Source organism: Monodon monoceros, unplaced genomic scaffold (genome assembly GCF_005190385.1).
Source record: "Monodon monoceros isolate NGI ecotype Baffin Bay Population unplaced genomic scaffold, NGI_Narwhal_1 Super_Scaffold_16, whole genome shotgun sequence".
In the NCBI taxonomy this organism is placed as follows: domain Eukaryota; kingdom Metazoa; phylum Chordata; class Mammalia; order Artiodactyla; family Monodontidae; genus Monodon; species Monodon monoceros.
This window is the reverse complement of record NW_021703772.1, coordinates 61,316,412-61,331,274: the sequence shown is the minus strand read 5'-3', so window position 1 is coordinate 61,331,274 and position 14,863 is coordinate 61,316,412. Positions and strand designations below refer to the sequence as shown.

Sequence of the window (14,863 nt, the reverse complement as noted above, 5' to 3'; positions counted from 1 at the left end):
ACCACCAGGGAAGCCCAAGAACTATTTTTTAATGATTTATCCATTAGGAGAAGGTATTTTAAAGCAAATAGCTACAGGAACTTCCCTGGTGGTCCAGTGGTTAAGACTCCGCATTCCCAATGCAGGGGGCCCGGGTTCGATCCCTGGTCAGGGAGCTAGATCCCACGTGCCGCAACTAAAGATCCCGCATGCCGCAACGAAAATCCCAATTGCTGCAACTAAGACCTGGCGCAGCCAAATAAATAAATAAATATTAAAAAATAAAATAAAGCAAATAGCTACAGAAATGTTTTAAATATTTGTTAAATATTGTGGGTTGTTTAATGCTTGGGAGATTAAATATATATATATCCTATAGTTTCTGATCTGACATCTCTAACAAGAAAAATATAGGGGGGGTTAAATTACTATAATTAAGGACTGAACTATACAATTTGGAAGATTATTTTATATGCAATAATTTGATGGGGGGGGTTGTTTTTGTGTCATCCTAGGAAGTGGAATCAAATTCTCCTGCAGCACTGGCAGGTCTTAGACCTCATAGTGATTATATCATTGGAGCAGATATGGTCATGAATGAGGTAATTCGTTTGTTTATTAATACTAACAGTTATTTAACATTTTCTCATTAATGGTTAAATTCAGAAGTATATTTGCACACTTCACATTTAAAGTTGAAATTTAGGTCTTTGCTGATCAGGATAGCTTACGCTCCAGGGTGTTAAACAGAAATCTGGGAGGTGTCTTACTAGGTACAGCTGTGAGGAAAAACATACACTGTGGCAACTGCACAGATTTTGTGTATGGTATATATTAGAAATCTCTTGTACCTTAAGATTAAATCGAATCCTCGTCTTGATTATTGATTTCGTTTTCTCTTCTCCTTTCTAAGGTAACAAAATTGGCTTAGCTGTATTAGCTGGATCCTTTTCCTTGTCTGTTAGCTAGTGGAAGTATATATTGCTAAATCACAAATGAGAGAAAAAATAAGGTGCCCAGAGAACCAGGTCTTAATAATGGATAGTAAGCAGAATATGTAGAATTTGGGTATAGAAGACTTTTACTAAAATTGCTGACTAGGTCTTACAGAACTGGACATGAGGCCTTGCATTGTGTAGATAGGTAATATATTGAATTAAACCTCGTTTGGAGTATTGGTTTTAAGAAATGATTTTTATGTCCAGCAGCAGGGCCCAGAATCTGGTTTTTGTGTATGTCGTTTTTTTCATTCTTGTTGTTTTAGGTGTGTTTTTTGTTTGTTTGTTTTAGGTTTTTGTTGTTTTAGATATTAGTCAGTTTCGAGACCTACTATTCTAAAGTTCAGTAACAAAAACATTTTTCTACTGTAATGCTTTTGCAGTCTGAAGATCTGTTCAGCCTTATTGAAACACATGAAGCAAAACCATTGAAACTTTATGTGTATAATACAGACACTGATAACTGTCGAGAAGTGATTATTACACCAAATTCTGCATGGGGTGGAGAAGGCAGGTAAGGTCATTTTTTAGACTAAGTTATGACTACTTAAATTTACCAGTCAGATGTGTTGTAAACATTGTTTTTATTTTGAAACAAGTTATTGGTTTATTGTAAGACTTCTCTTGAGAAAAGGAAAGAGCTGACCTAGAATATTGAATCCAATAATTCATATTTTTAAAGCACATATTTATTGAGCATGGTACACATACCCAGTCCTTTTCTTTCTGATCTAACAAACTTTTTTGTTTTGTTATTTTATTAAAATAGTTTTCAGTTTTATTTTATTTTCCCAAAATTCCCTCCTCAGCAGTGGGACAATACAGTATAACTTTCTGTAGCTGCTGGGGAAATTTCTTAGCACTTTGTGGAAACTGTTACCTTTTAGAAATGGACAGGCTGATTTTAACCAAAAGTTAGACAAAATTGCAACAACAATAAAAAGCCATTTAGAAAGAGGATCAAGCCAAGCAGAAAAGCAAACTTTATAAAATCAGTTTTCTGGGACTGTTCATCAAGTCAGTTCCCTAATTTCAAAAGGCCAGACCAAAGCAAAGCATGCTGACTTAACATGGTATCTTTAGGTCTTCTATCTACTGTTTAAATTGAAATTTTTCATTGTTTTGAAAGTTCTAAGAACCTTTTTTAATTTGAGGAATTGTTGAGTGTAAACCAGAATTATAGGAAAGCCTAGAGTTTGGAAACTTCTACCAGTGTTTTATAAAAGTTCCAGCACTTGCTGGGAAAAGGATGACTTAGCTGATGCAGACGGAGAAAGCCTGTTTGCTCACAGTACCTTTACCCACACTACCTGAGGTTCTACAGCTAAATGTATATTGCCACCAGAATGCTAACTTGTTGCAATTTGAGAAAATGAGATAGAAAATGTGGCCTGTCTGGGGGCCATACTTGACCAAGTTATCGTTGTCCTTTGTCCAGGTTTGTAAACACACAGAAAGATGATCTTCTTAAGGTATTCAAAGTTGATTTCATTTCAGAGGGACTGCCTCATATAAACTAAATTTGCAAAGAAGCTTCTGTCATCATTAGAGAGGCAAATTTTCAGTTTACAATAGAAAAATAACCCCTCTCCAGTTAGAATAATACTTAGATCCTATTACTACCACAAGATTGCTTGGTGAGCATGAAATCAAAGTCTTACGGAAGAGATTCTAGATGGTGAAGTTCAGCAGCAAATTACTAGTTCATTAATTTTTAATTATGCTGACTAAATACTGCTACATTCTTGTTCTTAGAGCCCTTCTTTTCTAGACTTTAGCAGTTATCCCTTTTCTATGGAAGACATTTTTCCTATTGACGTGGCTTAGTACCACTGATCAGCCGTTGCTTTAGACAGGCCCATACAGACCACTTTCCTGAGTCTGCCCCCATTTGGCATATGTGTGCCTCTGGTTTTCATTCCTTCCTCAGAGGCTGGCCACATTACTTTCATTACAGCACATTTTTCTTAGCTTCATTCTTGGGCTGTCTTTAAATTTATGGAGGTCTCCCTCTTGCCTCAAGTGCCTCCTCTACCACCACTTAGTTCTTTTGATTAATAAGCACCTTGTTTTTAAATGTAGCTACCTCTGAAAGGCTTGTATTTGATCAGTATAAATTACTTAATCTTTCTTTCTTCCTCTAAATCTATCTGAGATCCAGTTCAGCAAAATTTGCAGCTTGATGGTATAGGGAGGAAAAGTGAGAGAAGAGGGAACAAGTAATTTTTTAATATGAAGCATTGTTATGAAATCACATTTGGATAAGGAAGAGCCGAAGTTGGCCACTGCCTGCTCTCCCCGCTTTTGGTGGTAGTAGTACCCATGGAAATAACAGATGCCCTGGCAGGAGAGAGGCACAGTGATACCTGTGCACGTCCTACTCAGAAAGTGCAAGTAGTTTGGAAAATAAAGGCAATTGTGACGGAAACATAAGTTGGAACCTGATTGTGAAAAGCCTTAAATACCGTGGGCAGGAATTTGGATATACTTCGGGCAGTGTTAGTTCTATAATATTGTAACAGTGAGGGTTCTTTGGTTCCAAATAGTAGAAACCAGCTGCAGCAGACATGAATTTATAGCTACGGAGTCCCTCATATAATCAAAGACTCAGAATGGGAAAGGACAGGACTCAGACACCCTTAGGGATTTAGAAAGGAAGAACTAATTGGCAATTTCGTCACTTTCTACTGAAGGGATAAAGCCATTTTGGTTTTTTCTGTCGCTTCCGAGATTTGCAGCCCTGGGCAAGAGAGGTAAATTGGCCTGTCTCTGTTCATGAGCCACTCCTTGTTTTGGGCAGGACAGGCCCCCTGATTGACAGTCCCACCCGTGCTGCACAGAACGGCAGAGGAGTAGTTCTCCAAAGGGAAGAAGGAAAAGGGAATGTTGGGAAGACAACAGACTCTGGAAAGAAGACAACAGACTATGGGAAGATCACTCTGGAAAGTGATTGTATCTTATTAGAATAGTACCTCTGGTGTCATTGGGAGGATGAATTAGAAGGAATCTGGATTAATTTGGATTGATAATGTGTCAGGTTCTGAAATAGACCTATAGGTTGTGTAAATGACATCAACATGCAAAAGTGCTTGGAGCTCTTCAGTGGAAAGGCTATATGTCATTCATTGAGCAAATAATTATTTAGTGTCTGCCATATGCCAGGAACTGTTAAGGCAGTAAACATAACAAGGTCTCTGCCTTCAAGGACCTTACCATTTTATTGTGGGAGACAAAATAAACAAATAAATAGGCAATGTGTTGGATGGTGATAAATACTTGAAGAAAAATAAAGGAGAGTACGGTTAGTGTCTGTGGTGGAAAGAAGGGTGCTATTTAATAAAGGGTTGTCAGAAGAGACTTCTGATAAGATGACAGTATTTAAAAGAATGGAGATTTGTTTTTCTGTTTCAAAACCTCAAAAATGCAAGCTGTGATTGATAACAATAACTTTAAGAAAAAAATATCTTCATAGCCTAGGATGTGGCATTGGATATGGTTATTTGCATCGAATACCTACACGCCCATTTGAAGAAGGGAAGAAAATTTCTCTTCCAGGACAGATGACTGGTACACCTATTACTCCTCTTAAAGATGGATTTATGGAGGTAAGGTAACTTCCCACCCAGATGAGTAGATGTGTGGGGCGGTAGCACTTATTTGAGACTGGGCAGATGATGGGTTAAATATTGACATGTTGGATTTGAAGTTCCTATAGGATATCCAAATGAACATTTTCTGGTTCTAGGTTTCAGGAAAGAGGGCAAGGCTAGAGATACAGATTTGGGAATCAGCAGAGAGAGGGTAATTTAATCCAATGATCAAAATGAATAAAAATCATCAAGGGACTGGGCCTGGGTGGGTCAGAGGACCGAGGCCAGAATCTTGAACATCCCTAGTGTTTAAATGGATGGGCACAGAAAGGGCATTCAGCAAAGGAAGCTCAGGAGAAGGCCAAAGGGAGAGAACAGAGCTTCAGGAAAGGGGGCATAGGCAGCTATGTGAGGTAGAGAAGTCAGGTGAGAGAAGGAGTGAAAAAACATGTCCTGGGCTAGAGCAACTTAAGGCTTGATGGGATGCAGATACCAACTTACAGGAGATAAAGGGTGAGTGGTGAGTGATAAGGTGATGATAGCTGCTGCTTCCTATTTCAAGAAACTTGACTGGGAAAGCAAAGAGAGCTAGGGGTGTGGGAAGTATTACAGGATCAAAGTGAGGCTTTTTAAGGAATAAGAGGTATTTGTGCAGGCTTATAGGCTTTTAAAATGTTTCCTGTGCAGGCCTTACAGGACAGTTAACTCTTATGCATGACTAAATAAAAACCAAACATTCAAAAAGAAAATGCTACAGTTGTAAAGAAAGGGCTGCTGCCACTGTCATTTTATGGTGCATGGTTGGGCCATCCCCAATTCTAGAGGAAGTGAAGGGGAGCTATGGGGAAGTGTAACCTCTCCTCACCCCCATCCACCATTGGCTCATAACCAGAACCAGTGTTGTTGTATGTTCAGACTCCTGCTATCATATCTGCTGCCTCAATCAGTGCTCTCTGCCCCAGATGAGGCGCTATGGGCAGTCTGAGAAGACCAGAGGGTGAAATGGCAGCTAGGGAGAAGGGCCAGAATACAAGTTATGTTGGAATGTGCCAGAGGGCACTGGAGCTGGCATAAGTTGGAGGATTCAGAGGTGAAATCACCCATCCACCCATCTGTAAAGTCCATATAGATTCATTCCCACCCCCACCCCATGCTCCCAGAAGGTAGAGATCTGGCTGCTACATTCATTCATTGATGAGAAAAGGTAAGGAGGACTCATGAGGTTAGACATCTTAAGAAATTTTTAAGGAATCTATCATGGTATTAAGACTTCAGCTGACTTCTTCCATGAGCAGTGAAAATTAAAAACACAAAACTGGCTGAGAATTCAAAGAAGAAGAAAGCAGTGGTGCTTTAAGGGTTGAGTATAATCTTTTTGGGCTGGCTAGGAAGGAGGAGAGAGAATCTCCTCCTGGTGTCGAAGTGGCTATAACAGTGTGTATGATGGGCTAGATGCCATGTGTTAAAAGACTGGAAGTGACAGGAGGGGGAGATGTTTACAGTGCGTGGTCCTTGGCACGTATGAAAATTAGGAAGGAGTGTCTGAAAGCCAAAGTGCTAGGTGAAAACTTTTGACAGTTAATACATGATTGAAAAAGGTATCTGTAGGACCGGTGAGAGCCAATATTTATATTTTCTTTTAAGTAAATTTGAGTAATTTTCCTTTTTTCTTTCTTTTTTTTGGAAGGTCCAGCTGTCCTCAGTTAATCCCCCGTCTTTGTCGTCACCAGGAACTACAGAAATTGAACAGAGTCTGTCTGGACTTTCTATTAGCTCAACTCCACCAGCTGTCAGTAATGTTCTCAGTACAGGTGTGCAGAAAAATAGATTCTGTTTTCAGTCTACTTTGTTTTACACGATACTGTTTTCTGTCCCAAGCTGTAGAATTTTAAAAGTTGATGCCAGTGTACTTTGAAAACTGTAAATGTGCTCTGCATTGACAGGCCCTGTCTGAAAGCTGGTACTGAATCATCACAGGCATTTGAACCTCTTTTCAGACAGTTTTAGATCTTGGGCTTATCTTGTTGTAGAGTCAGGATTCTACCTTTAATTTCTGTTTAATAGCCCTATTTACTCAACAAATGTTTGCATGTCCCCTAAGTAGTAGACACTGGGGATACAAAAGTGAGCAGTTTACCATTCCTTTCCTAGGGACTCAGTCTTGCTCAGGGGACATACGCCTATCTCCTCTTTTTCTGTACTCCTTGTTCTACCTAATATACTCTTTTTTTGTTTGTTTTGGTTTTTTTCAACAGCTTTCTGGAGATGTAATTCACATAGCATTCAATTTACCCATTTAAAATATACAATTTAGTGGGTTTTGCAACCATCACCTCAATCACTTTAGAACATTTCATTACCCGCCAAAAACACCCTGTACCCCGTCACTCCCTGTTTTCCCCCAATCCCACAGGCCTAGGCAATTACTAATCTACTTTCTCTTTCTAATCTAGACATTTCATATAATATGTGTGGTCTTCTGTGACCTTCCTCTCTGGCTTCTTTCCCTTAGAATAGTGTTATCCAGGTTCATTCATGTCATAGTATATATTAATATTTCATCTTTTTTATGGCTAAATAATGTTCCATTGCATGGATATGCCACATTTTGTTTATCCATTCATCGGTTGAGGGACATTTGGATTGTTTCTACTTTTTGGCTATTATGAATAATGCTGCTGTGAACATTTGTGTACAAGTTTTTGCATGGACATATGTTTTCATTTTTCTTGGTTATATACCCAGAAATTAGAATTGCTTGGTCACATGATACAGTTCTAAACTTCGTATGTTGATAGAGTTTATTTTTCCCTTTCCTTTCCTTTATTTATTTATTTATTTATTTATTTTTAACATCTTTATTAGAGTATAATTGCTTTACAAGTGGTGTGTTAGTTTCTGTTTTATAACAAAGTGAATCAGCTATACATATACATACATCCCCGTATCTCCCCCGTCTTGCGTCTCCCTCCCACCCTCCCTATCCCACCCCTCTAGGTGGTCACAAAGCACCGAGCTGATCTCCCTGTGCTATGCGGCTGCTTCCCACTAGCTGTCTGTTTTACATTTGGTAGTGTATATATGTCCATGCCACTCTCTCACTTTGCCCCGTGTCCTCAAGTCCATTCTCTACATCTGCATCTTTATTCCTGTCCTGCCCCCAGGTTCTTCAGAACCATTTTTTTTTTATTCCATCTATATGTGTTAGCATACAGTATTTGTTTTTCTCTTTCTGACTTATTTCACTCTGTATGACAGATTCTAGGTCCATCCACCTCACTACAAATAACTCAATTTCGTTTCTTTTTATGGCTGAGTAATATTCCATTGTATATATGTGCCACATCTTCTTTATCCATTCATCTGTCAGTGGACACTTAGGTTGCTTCCATGTCCTGGCTATTGTAAATAGTGCTGCAATGCACATTGTGGTACATGACTCTTTCTGAATTATCCTTTCCTTTTTTTAAATCTCCTGTTTCCTGGTTTTCTTTCTTTATACCAAGAGTATATTATATACTCAACTAATGTTGAATAAGTGGATGAAATACTGTGACATGGTTTAGTTTTATTTCATTAATAGCCTTTTATTCTTGAGCTCTTTTTTAAATATTTATATCCCAAATTTGATCATATTCCACTTTGTTCTCGAATGGATTTAAAACAGCCCATCAAGATGCAGTTAAGGTCAAGAGTATGATCCCTGGAGCTTGTCCCCTAGGTTCAAATCTCAGATCTTTTCAGAGCCTTTGTTTTATTTCCCAAAGATATGTATGAAATTTAAATTTTTTACAATTAAAAACTTGAAACATATTCAAAATTAGATGACTATTAATAAAGATTCATTTGCGTAACAAGTAGAACAACCAGCCCCCACCGCCCAGCATCGCCAGTTATCAGTATGATAACGTACCTCCCTACCCCCTGCTCTTTGCTGGGTTTTTTTCCCAGCTTTATTGAGGTATAATTTGCATACCATAAAATTAACTCACTGCAAGTATAGAATTCATGATTTTTAGTAAATTTATGGAGTTGTGCAGTCATCACCACAGTCCAGTTTTAGAGTATTTCTTGGATGACATTAAATATTAATGTCATCAGTATCAAGTCATGGATACATTTGGAAGAGATTTTAAAGTTTATTTCATTCAAGCAGTGTTTGAGTTCTTTTTATGATATTAAGATTTTTTTCTTACATCCCATCAGATGTAAGAAATGGTTTTTTAGTTTATTCCTGGATAGACTTCCCAAGACAGCAATCCAGTCTGTGTCTGATAACTCTCACCTGGCTTTACAGTGAGTGTTCCAGTGCAAAGTGTTCTGGCTTTAGGAGATAGCTGACATCTCTCTTCAAGTTCCAGTTTCTTTTGAGAGGCATTTTAAATCTTCCCTAATTACATTACAGTTATACTTATATTGTCATATATGCACATGCACTGAGATCCCTGGTCTTATTACACTGTAGAGAAATGGTTTCTTGAGTATTAAAAGACAGAGACATAAATAAAGCAGAAATTGCTCAAAGGAGACTGAAAGAAATCAGTATTTTCACTTTGAGTAAATAAATTTAAAAACACTCAGATGTTCTAGCATTATAACATGTGAGAACCCACTTTTTGTTAGGCATTTATTTTTCTGTCTTTGCTTTAATTATATTGCTGCAAAGTAGCCCAAACAGTAACTGTAGAAACATTAAAGTATGTGCTTTAAAAAAACACCTCTGTGGATTTGAAAATTTTGGATTAAGAAATTTTCAGAAAATGAATATATCATTTTGAAATGACATTAATCGATGTGATCCTCTCACACTTCCTGTCTCCCTTTCTTTTTCTGCCCCTTATCAGAATGTAAATTTCCAGAAGGTAGTGATTTCTATTTTCTTTATGCAAAGTTCCTCAGTGCCTAGAACAATGTCTGACATATAGTAGGTGCCCCCCCCCACCCAAACTTTAAAGACTGAACACACCAACCAACCGTCCAGCCCCTTTGAGAATCTGATAAAACAAAGAATCCTCCCCTATTTTTTCATGGCTCCAATTTCTGCAAAAAAGTAAACACATGACTAACTAAATTTTAAAAGCTATCTGAAAATGGTTGCTTCATACTTTCAGGCACAATTCATTCTTGCTACCATATTTAAGCAGATCTCTGTAAGACAAAATCTAGAATCCATGTGCAGTATTACTATTGTTTGGACATCAGCGAAACCTCCCACATGAGTAGGTGGTAAACATTAATAGGTAATCTTCATTAGGTGGTATCGTAAGAGTTACTTGAATGTAAAGAACATGACCACTTCAAGCTAACAGCAGTAAAAGTGGGAATGTACTAGACTTCAAAGGAGTGTCACAGAACCTAAGGTCAAAAGGAAATGAAGATTCAGGAAGCCAGGTCATTCTCCCCATCTCTGGAGGTCCACATGCTCTTCTGTCTCTTTCAGGCCATCTACATCATTCTCTTTCACAGACCAGAATTCACTGTTTCATGGGGCATATAGCCCCCCAGCAGCCCCAGGTGTACGTGGCCTTTTAGGTCAGGAGCCCAATAGAGACTGATTAGGATCCTTGTATCCCATTTCCAAATTTCCAAAACAGTTTTCTAATCCAGCCCCGCTTAGGTCAGGAGTAAAACTCTTACCCGGTTTTACTTAGCTGCAGAGGGCTTGCAGAGCCCCCCGCCCTCTTGGCTCACGGTCTGCTAACAGCCATTGCGAAGGGCCAAGGGCAGAGCAGGTGGATGAGCTGTGGCAGTGATGCAGCTAGAGACCAACTGACTAAAGTCACACTGAGTGAAGACCTGACCATGGCAGGAGGGAAGGGACGGAAGACTGTCTGAGATAGTCTGCTCACTCCTTATCAACTGAAATTTTTTAAAGGTTGTGCATTTATTTTAGGTGTACCAACAGTACCATTATTGCCACCACAAGTAAACCAGTCCCTCACTTCTGTGCCGCCAATGAACCCAGCTACTACATTACCAGGTAAGTAGCAGGAGACATATATGTAATAACAATAGCTTTACTGATATTTTGCATCTTAGAAAACAATGAAAAAAATTTCTACCTATGCGGTGACTATTTATGTCTTTTACTCTCATTCTGTCTCTGCTGTAACTTTGTGTTAGGTGAGACCAAGTGGCAATGAACTGCTGTCACCAGCTAGTCAGCTGCTGAGCCTTGGGCTCCTTAACCCCAGCCAACCATCCTCCCTGCCCCCAGTGCAGCCTGAGGCAGGAATAAGGAGTATATAGACTGTCCGTCCTTCAGCACAGGGCTTCTGGTTGTTGTTTAGTGAATAAGACACTGTGTCCTGGAGGAGAGCACTCCTTACTTGAGTCTTCAGTAGCTCTAATGTTAGGTTAGATTTTTGTTTATTTCACTTACTGTTCCCAGTGAAGACCAAGTCCCTTTATCCAGCAGATAACGATCAGATATTATTTCAGTGATCAAATATACTTGCATTGTGAGAGCCTTTAATTGTATGGCTAAAGATGTCATTACACAGACATATTAAGCCATTAACCAAATGTGTGCACACAGCAAGTTTGGTAAAATGTTAACATTTGAGAAGTTAGAGTGAAAGATATACATGGGGATTCTTCATATAAATTAGCAACTGTAAGTCTGAAATTAAAAAGGAAAAAAAAAAGCCTGAGAGACTGTAAACCTCAACCATCAAAGAAAATCAGTTCCATATTTGCTGAGATAAATCAGCCCCTTCTCCAAGACATAGGGCAGCATCATTCTTGCTTTTGGGTTCAGAAGTGTGTGTTTGTTTTAACCCTTACCCACTTAGTCTTCTAATCACTTAGGTATAGAAGGATGCTTCACTTGGGAGAGATTTTGTTATTGTTACTGTTGTTATGATATAAAACTGCCACACGGTAAGTGGACTTCTGGTATTCTCACTTTGAAGTGGGTAGTATTTTTTTCAATATGCAAGGATTGGATGGTTTATCTTTTGTTCTCTGCCTTCTTTTCAGGTCTGATGCCTTTACCAGCAGGACTACCAAACCTCCCTGCCCTCCCCAATCTCAACCTCCCTGCCCCGCACGTCGTGCCAGGTGTCAGCTTACCGGAACTCATGAACCCGGGTATGTTGCCCATCTTGCCTTCCTAGGACTCTGTCTAATAAAAAGCTTTATCCAGGAAAGGCAGTCCTCTATTTCAGTCTTTTCCTGGCAAGGGCAGATCAGCTTAACAAATTGCAGCTGCTTCAAATAAAAATCAATCTTTTTTATTTAAAAAGCTTGAAAAAGAAGAGGAGGAGGAATGTCTTTGTGCTGCTCCCCTGCCTGGCTGCCTCTCCTCCCCCTTTCTCCCCTCCTGCACCTGACAGCTCAAGCACCACAAAGGCCAGCTGTAGAAATAAAGAGCAGTGGCGTGGCCTTGCTGGGCTGAGTTGGATGGGAGGTGTGCGCAGTTCACTCAGTGGGGGCAGATGAACTCCCTGTGATTCTCCTCATGTTTTGGGCAGCTGCCACCTGGGGAGTAGTGACACCTGTTTTGTGTGGCTGAGGCTAGCTGGGCTTGCTACTTGATAAATATTCTTCGTTATTAACAAATTTTTTATAACAAAAACTGTGAGAGATTTTAGCTACAAATAGTTAAGTTCACAGATACTCAGAGTGTTTACACTCATATTCTGTGCACTGATGAAAATGAAGCAGCAGAATGTCCCCACAAGTCTGCTCCTCTGGTTAATGATTGCCCGGATTATCTTTAGCTTTGAGATGGCCACAAGTCAGGTCTGACTTTTAATTGCTAATCTCAGGAATTGGGCCCATCAGTGATGTCAACGAGTGATCTTATTACACCGTGGCATTGTCACATTTCTGACGGCCCCTGTGGTCACGCTCATCATCTACATGTATTCGTTACCCATCCTCGTTAACCCATTTGCTTTGCGGTGCAATGGGTTAGAAACAAATGAAGTCAGTAAGTTCAAACTAATGTTTACTGTCTCAGTGCTCCCTTTGTCTTTTCTTTTGTGCCCTGTATTCTTGGCTTCTGGCTCTGCCCTTTCCCCAGATTGACAGACTCTAAGAGTATTAAGGGTTTCACCAGTCCCCAGGTTTCCCCAAACCTGTTTTACAACCTGCTTTTCCTTTGTTTCTTAAAGAATTAATACTCTTTCCCTTCATCTGCATTTTAAAATCATTACAGTAAACCCGCCAAGTGTACTATAAATAGTTATACTATAAATATAGTTATAAAGGCTGAGTACTTCTGGTGAGGCTAATGCCAGGGACTACACAGCAGGCCCTTCCCTTGCGAAACCTTCACAGGAGGCCTGGCCCCTGTGTCTCCTCTTCCTCTTGTCTGCCCAGAGGGCAGCTTAAATCCACCTGCAGCTTGCCCCCGAGAGTGGAGTCCTCCTGCTGGGCACTCGGTGTAGCTGCATCGCAGGCTGGGTGGGCTCCTGTCCATCCTGGCTGGGAGAATCATTTCCTCCCTGAGCTCTGGGCTGAGTCACGTGAGGGAACCTTTCCTCCTGGCCAGCTGGTCCTGCAGTGAATATTTAACTCTGTCCTGGCCTCCAACTGAGGATAATCAGAAGTTGTGATTTGTATTGTCTCTCCTCAGCTTCTGTTTCCTTAACGAATGCAAATTAATAGCCGTGTGATGCTGACTGCTGCTCTTCTAGTGCTGGGAGGATGTGTGATCTATGCCATTTTTGTCCTAGGTTTGCCACCTCTTCCTTCCCTGCCTCCCCAAAACTTACCTGGCATTGCACCTCTCCCCATGCCATCCGAGTTCCTCCCGTCATTTCCTTTGGTTCCAGAGGTCTCCTCCACGGCAGGCTCCACAGAGCTGCTGTCCTCTCTCCCACCCACCGGCAGCCCACCCTCCGACCCTGTCCCGACCACTGCAAGGGCAGATGCTGCGTCCACACTCACCGTGGGTGTGACGCCCCCCACTCCCAAGGCCCCGGCCACTGTTGAGGACAGAGTCGGCGAATCCATCCCAGCCAGCAAGAAGCCTGTCTCTGCGGTTACGGATGCAAATGCCTCTGAGTCACCTTAGCTTTGGACCGGCCTTCGGAATTGGCGTGGTGTGCTTATTTCACCACAGGAGTGTGTCTGGAAATGCAAACTATCGTTAATTTCATACTAGTTTGTACCGTATCTGTAAGCATCTTGTAAATAATTCTGAGGGGAAAACTAAGCAAGAGGACGTGGGTTTGTATCCTGCCAAGTGGGGGTGGGGCTCATGGGCCGGGGAGGGAAATGTCAGGAAGTGCTTGTATTTTAAAACAACCAAAAAGAATTGTAAGGGTGGCTTGCTGCCAGGTTTCCACTGCCATTCTTGAGGGCGTGCGTCCTTGGGAAAGGTGGCGACAGGGTGGTCCTCCTGCTGCCCCTTCTGTAAGAAAATGAAATACTTCACGCCTAATACCCACATGCGGCATTTCTTGTATTTTGTAAATCATTTGCGAGAATGCAGAGCACCTCAGTAAACCGTGAAAGGAAAAGATATTTTACTTTTTGGTCTCTGTGAGTCACATCTCTATTAAGGTTTACATGAAAATTCCAATGAAAGATGTTGTTAAAGTTACACTATGTGCACTATTAATTGAACATCTTTTTATTCAGCCTATACACAGGTCTTTGTTTTGAGCTCTCAAAAGTACTCAGACAACATTTTGTAACTGCTGCCGTTGTTATACGTCCACCAAAAAATGGCATTTAAAAAGAAATAAAGATGATGTTCCACAGTTTTAAACCAGAAGGTGGCACTTTGTAGCTACTTATAATATTATAGCTATACTGGGAAGCATAGATACAGCAATAAATTACGGTAGTTTTGCTTTTCTTCTTGTGGTACATTTAAATTACAACTCCTGATTGCCATGGTGCATTCGTTCCTCTCCAGTGCATCACACTGCGCTCATGTAATTTTTCATGTCTGATGTTTGCTGTCTCCTGAATTTTCTAAGAGATGGTAAGTTATGTGGAATTGATTTATTGAATGAAATTAAATGCATATTATATCTCTTTTTTAAATAAGATGAAAGATTGATCGGTTATTGACTTGGCACTAGCGTGAATGTTGCCAGGGGAGCAGCGTGTGGAACTGGTCTGTGATCACTAGCTGGGAACTAGAGTTATCAGCGCCCACCCAGTGCCAGCCAGTTTTCAGGATAAGTCCATTTCTGGAGCCAGGTTCATACTTAAAGCTAAATGATAAAAGAAGGCTCCACCTCTAATCATAGCTCCTTCTGTTTGCATTATAAATATTTCTAGAATATTTCTCGCAGTTAACAATCCTGTTTTTTGAAATGGAGCTTATAACAG

General features: G+C 40.3%; 1 protein-coding gene across 2 annotated transcripts in view; it reads left to right on the top strand.

Moving 5' to 3' along the window:
* Positions 1-14,577, top strand: part of GORASP2 (golgi reassembly stacking protein 2) — a 29,510-nt gene extending 14,933 nt beyond the window's left edge. Inside the window, exons 4-10 of one of the 2 annotated variants that reach the window (XM_029225593.1) lie at positions 495-581; positions 1,361-1,491; positions 4,450-4,582; positions 6,255-6,378; positions 10,461-10,547; positions 11,549-11,659; positions 13,252-14,577. In XM_029225593.1, the coding sequence (XP_029081426.1) occupies positions 495-581; positions 1,361-1,491; positions 4,450-4,582; positions 6,255-6,378; positions 10,461-10,547; positions 11,549-11,659; positions 13,252-13,592 (1,014 nt within the window). In that variant the 3' untranslated portion in view covers positions 13,593-14,577. The remainder of the gene's footprint in view (positions 1-494; positions 582-1,360; positions 1,492-4,449; positions 4,583-6,254; positions 6,379-10,460; positions 10,548-11,548; positions 11,660-13,251) is intronic. The other variant, XM_029225594.1, reaches the window with a different exon arrangement.
* The last annotated feature ends 286 nt before the right edge of the window (positions 14,578-14,863 follow it).